This window comes from Trichechus manatus, unplaced genomic scaffold, assembly GCF_000243295.1.
Source record: "Trichechus manatus latirostris isolate Lorelei unplaced genomic scaffold, TriManLat1.0 scaffold00005, whole genome shotgun sequence".
Taxonomy (NCBI): Eukaryota; Metazoa; Chordata; class Mammalia; order Sirenia; family Trichechidae; genus Trichechus; species Trichechus manatus.
In genome coordinates this window covers 17,503,124-17,509,325 of record NW_004443941.1, presented here as the reverse complement: position 1 = coordinate 17,509,325, position 6,202 = coordinate 17,503,124, and the positions used below count along the sequence as shown (strand labels likewise).

Sequence of the window (6,202 nt, the reverse complement as noted above, 5' to 3'; positions counted from 1 at the left end):
AGACAGATGTCTCTCAACTAGAAGGACATTTTGACATTGTTATGTGTGCTGACTGGTAAGTACATAAAAATCATAGAACTCCTGTTAGAAAAAAAAAATAGCTTTGCTGGAGTAATTGGGCTGTGCTGCTTTGCTGACAGCTAAGCAAAGTCAACAAATGAAGCACAAAGCCACCTTAACCTCAACAAATTAATATTCATCCCCATGTGACAGTTATAAGGTAGTCTTCTATCACACAGTAACTTCTACCACATTATTTCCCAAAGATTGATTTTGAGAAGCATTTCCATTTTCTGGAATTGCCTCTGTTTCATGCTTGACGTATCAGTAAATGGACGACTTAGGCAAATTGCAAATAATTACAGCTCAGAGAGGAATGGTCTGGAGAAAAAGAACTTTATCAACACAAACAGCTCAATTAGCTTACTTCTTCGGAAAGATCTGACTATTGATATAAGGGAACATATATGTGTGTACACGCTCATATGCACTCCAGCAAATAAACATATCTATGGAACGTCTTTGGGGAAATATCTTTTCTTAAAATGTATCTCTGCTATCTAATATTTTCGATGTATTCAATTATGATATTTAATTATACATAAAACAAAATTATAAAATTATGTTTCTATTCTTATGCAAATAATAATGTTGAAATCTCTTCAGGTACCTGCTTTTTAAAAATAATTTACGTTAGATATTTGTCCTCTCTTTTAACCCAGTCTATTTATTTGTTAATGAAAGTCTGATCTTAGTTTATAGGATACAGATGCTTCAAACCTTAATAATTATTTCCACTGATTTATGCATTTTCTTTATGCATGTTGAATAATAATTATTTCATCAAATGGGCAATGTTAACAGTTGACAGGATTCTCCCTGTGGTTAGGAGTAAAATCTTATTTCTAGTTGCATCTTGATGGTTTTTTATGACACTCTCGGTCTGAAAACACAGCAAGTTGAGATTCTAAGGAAGTTCTATTATATTGCTGCGCCCAGTCGTCAGATCCAGAACCCACTTTCCCCAAGGAGAGTCAAATGAATGGAATTCAATTTTCACGAAGGAAACTTTTATTTTAATAAGATTTTCAATGGCTAACTTGTCCACCTAAGTCAATGAAATTAAATTTTTCTTCTTCTTTTAAAAAAATACTCCTCAGTGAGAAGTAAAGCTTTTCTTCTATTTTTAGCTGAGATTTTCTATGTCTTTGTGGCTCTTGCAGTCTCTTTGCACTCAGTTTCAGAAAACCTTGTTCCAAATACGGGCAAAACCTAGATTTCTGACTCATCATTGATATTATGCTTCAATGTTACATCCCTCATCTCATCAGAAATAAGGAGCTAAAACCTCACCATATGATTTGAGCAAGTAATTTAGTAAATGCCTTTCCTCACCAAATCTGAGAAAGGAGCCTCCAGGTCTCATTGTACAGATGAAGATAATGCTGGCAGGATTAGATCAGATTAAGCATGAAAGTCAGATCAGAGAGCAGCAGAACGAGGGAAGGAGGGCAGCGTCTTCTGGAGGTTTAGGCAAGGGTCGAACACAAATGGGCTCCCGATTATGTGGGGAACGTCAGGTCTGGTCAAGAGATTTAGAGTTATATTTGTCCTTCACACAAATATCAAAACAGCCTGGCTCTGTCATCTGGTATTATGGACACTCACACCATGTCATCCTATTTGTACCAGAGAGACAAGCAGAGGAAGTAAGATTTAAGCTCTTTTCTGATTGATGTTCTCAGTCAGGTTAAAAATAGCCACACAACATGTTTGAAAATAGTCTTTTTTTTTTCTTTCCTCTAGCCAACAAGAGGGTCATGTACAACAGATATACGTAACGCGTACTCTGTTTAAGGCTTTCATTAGAAATACATAATAAAGTGTTATATGTATACACACACATGGATAGCTATGTGAGAATTTATGGATGCAAACAAGCTAAATACATTTCATAAATGGCTTTTCTATGCATGAATTGTTGAGGTTTTTTTTTTTTTTCTTTCTTTTTTTCTGGTGTTTTAAATGCCAGAAGTCAGCCTGTTTATAATTTCCCATTTGTAAATGTGAAACATTAGGCTACTGTCACTGCAATGCTGATATTATTTCTGAAAGAAATGCTTGGGTAACAGCCTCTGTCCATATTCACAGGGATAGGTAAGCTGCTTAGACACTTAGAAAGTGCAGTAATGTTTCTTATACACGTTGTGCATAGAGCAATGAAATGCAGGATTCCACGGGTGCTTTCTGTCCTGTTGGCTTCGCGTTTCTCTGTCGGCTTTATAGCATGGATGCTGCTTCCAGGGGCAGGCAGGCTGACCATGCTGTATTTTTTCTTCGACTGTTCGTCACAGAGGAGCAAAAGAAAGCTCTCTTTAAACACCACTTCAAGATGAAACCTCAAATACTCTGTGCCAGAAATAGGTGTCACACATAAATAGATCAGGTTAAATCTCACACCATCCTTTAGTCTTTGTCACTCAATGAGATCTGGATTAGGCAACGGGAATATGAAGCAAGAGTCGGAGTTCAAATATTAGGTACATGGATTAAATTCTTACTGAAGCACTTCCAGCAAGGGTGGCATTGTCTGATTCCCTGAATAGCTAACCAGTGGTACTGCTCGATCCCATTTACATGAAAACAAGCTCTATTCAGAAACCTATTCCAAACCCACATTGTGGTTCAAGTAAAATGCACATGATTACAACAAGCGGCGTTATGTTTATGTTCTTAAATCATTCATATATTCATATGTTTACATTCAAACATTCATAAACCTGTGGGCAGACGGGAAAAGAACTTATTTCTCAGAAGAGGCAGACTCTTAGTTCACATCTGAATTTCAGAGCTCAGCTAGATTATAAAATAAAGAGGCAAGTGGTGAAAGCTAGTCATTATTTCACCGTTAGCATTTTTGGCAATGAAAACTAGTTTCATGGTTCAACAGTTCCTAAATAACTTGTAAAATGTCAACTTTGAAATAAGCAGAAGGAAAAATCGAGTGCAGCCACACCTGCAAAAGGATGCTGTTGACAAACATCAAAATATTAGAAACATTTAACCACAGGTGTAGGCAAAAACCTGCCTATTAAGTCCCTCAGTTGACTTGTTTAATGTCGAATTTAATATACGGATTCCTTTCTGCTGGAATGCAGTCCAGCCCGGTCCTTGCCGAGCTTCGAATAGCGAGTGGTGGTTAATTTTAAGCCTGCCTTTCCAGACTCCTGTTCAATCGCAATAAAATCGCAGTGTCTGGAAGTGAGCTGTTTGTTATCCAATGAACGCTTTCCTTCAGTGTTTGATGGCCCGCCACTTTATCATAGCTCCGCAGAAATAGAAATGTGTCTGTACGTTTGGGTGCTTAAAGGCTGGAAGCACGTCTGAAATGCCACCCATAACCTGGCCCGTCGAGGTATGCAAGACCATCAGCGCATCTGCGCGCAGGTGGCTGGAGACTTTGGGAGAAATGGGAAAAAGTACATCAGCCTGTAGCACCCCACCTTGCTTGCTCTTTCAGAATTTTTACCCTGACTATACATCGGACTGTTCTTTTTTCAGTCCTTTTTACTTTAAGTGATGAGAAAAGTTTGGTTTTTAAGCTGTTTTGTGAAAATGTTATTTTCTTTCTCAAAACGGAAATACTGTAGGCTCTAGAACTTCTTTGTTTTCTTCCAGATGCTGTGATCATGGGCAACTCTAAATCAGAACTCATAGACCTCTACACCTGAAAAGGTCTTTAGCCCAAACGTAGTCAGCCCTTTCACCTCACGTCTGAGGAGATTCAGTCCCAAAGATGATATACACAAATTGCCAAGAACTCACAACGAAAGGGTAGAGCCCAAGCAAGATTACATCCCAGCATCAGTCCCAGCTCCCACAACAATCAGCTGGCAAAGGCTGAAAGAGGTCATTCCGCTGCTGAAAGTTAAATCTAAAACAGACTTTAACTTAGCACATTTCACCATTCAAATTACATAGGCGTCTTCCTTTCTGTGGATACTGACAGAAGACATGCCTCCTTGTTCTCTGTGAGAATTAATTTCGCAGTGAGAGGAATCGTGGATGCTCTGTGCTCTGCATAAAACTCTGACTGAGTCTAAGGGAGGCGATGAAAATGGTCCAGCACTTTTCCTTTGTTGTAAAATCTGCGATTCAGATCAGTGGAAGGAAGCCAGTGTTGATTCCACGAGTGAATTATATAGACAGTTGTGAGCGTGCATGTGTGCGCGTGTGTGTGTTAATGGCCAGGCTATCCTGACTGCAGTGTCACTGTATTTTGATCAGTAACTGGAGGGAGAGTTGAAATGGTATCTCCATCCCAATCACTGACCCACTCAGCCTTTTTAAACAGATCCACTTAAGCCACTGCTGTTCTCTGAGCCCATTAGGACTTATTTAAGGGGTGAATTTTCAGGAGATTATATATAGCTCCCACGAAAGCACATTGAAATTGCTCATAGGATGTATTCTACAAAGTGTTATAAATTCTGCTTCAGAGCTGAGTAGAAGAGTGAGCTTGCTTGGAATAAAGATCTATTAGGGAACCACAAGAATTGGTTTTGGGAAATTTGATTTGGAGTGATGGAGTAGACAGCATTGCCCTTCAAATGACAATGTTTGGAGTGGATGCTGTGTGTTAAACTGCGTTTTCCGGTGAGCTGTGATGTTAGTATCTTTGTCATCATTGCCAACGTTAAATAGACAAGAGTACTTTATACAGCATGTTTGTAAGGTCAGCTTTCAAGGTGCTGTTTCTTTTTTTCTAATGATCCTGCTAGCTCTTAGGATGCACAGGTATAAACCGAACAGTGGTGCTTTGCTTAATGCTGTGTATCGAAACCAGCCAGGATTCTTATAGGCCTGAGTAACACAAATATTTTCCTACAGTGATAGCCGTCTTAAAAAAAAAAAAGCTTAATTATTAAAGTTTAAGGTACTATTATCTTGTTAAAAAATAAGGTGGTTAGTCCTAAAGAGGAAACTTTTAAAAAGACTTAGTTCCAGTATGATTCTTTTCTCTCAATCCTTAAGGGTTATTAATCACTGTTTTATAAGACTTAATGACTGATCTTTATAGAGTTTGAATTAGATACATTATATGCTCGAAGATTTAATTGTGTAGTTTTATGGAAAGATACCAACATTCTCCCATGGGCTACAATCAGGTAATTCTGATTGATATTCTTAGATGGAATGGGATAGGGTTTCCATTCTAGATATGATTTCTAGCTCATCTGAGCAGAATTGTTTTTTCCATTGCTCAAAGCATCCTTCCATAAAACAATAACCTTCCACTGAACATATCGTGGTGACCAAAGAAAACCAAGCACTGATTTCTTGGAGAGTTCTCATGAAGTGCTCTTCCCACTCCTTTTTGCTTACAAGAGAATCATCAAATGAGAAACAAGCCTAGTCCAGTTGATACATCCTACCTAAATATTGATTCATCCTTAACAATACCAGTACAAGAGTACCTACAGGCCATTTTAGGGTTATTGAAAGTAATCCCCTAAGTGCCTCAATTTCAAGGACTGTGTGGACCTGCCAGTCAGGCAGTAAGTAAACATTCATGGAGCTCCATATATCTGTGTACACTGTGCTGGAACTAGCGATGCATAAACGAGTACAGAATAGAAGCTCCTTGAGGATGGGAACATTGTCTGATTCATAGCTTATCCCCAGTGCCTAAAACAGTACCTACCATGTAGCAGGTGCTCCACAAATACTTGTCAATTAACATATATTATTAATTTGATGCTCACAACAGCCACATCAAACCAAAAAGACAAACCCATTGCCGTCAAGTAGATTCCGACTCATGGTGACCCTATAGGACAGAGTAGCCCCATACGGTTTCCAAGGAACACCTGGTGGATTCGAACTGCCAACCTTTTGTTTAGCAGCCATAGCTCTTAACCGCTATGCCACCAGGGTTTCCAGCAGCCACATAGGTGGGCCTTTATTGACAAGGAAACTGAGACATCATTGAAGTGACTTGCCCAAAGTCACATAGCAGAAAGTTCAGAGCCAGTGCACTATTAAACCTTGAACTACACTGTCCTCTTGTCTGAACTGTAGCTCCACACAGCAGCCCCCTGAAGGAGGACATCAGCCCTCCTACAGACAGCTGATACTCACCCTGAGCTTAGACAAGGGCGAGGCAGGGCCCTGGAGTAGGTGATACTTACTGATGCTGTGA

The 6,202-nt window shown here is 39.2% G+C and overlaps 1 protein-coding gene across 1 annotated transcript in view; it reads left to right on the top strand.

The window, feature by feature from the left end:
* CAMKMT (calmodulin-lysine N-methyltransferase) overlaps positions 1 to 6,202 on the top strand; it is a 456,979-nt gene that overhangs the window by 430,633 nt on the left and 20,144 nt on the right. Inside the window, exon 10 of the mRNA XM_004369498.2 lies at positions 3 to 55. Coding sequence (XP_004369555.1) covers positions 3 to 55 — 53 coding nt within the window. The remainder of the gene's footprint in view (positions 1 to 2; positions 56 to 6,202) is intronic.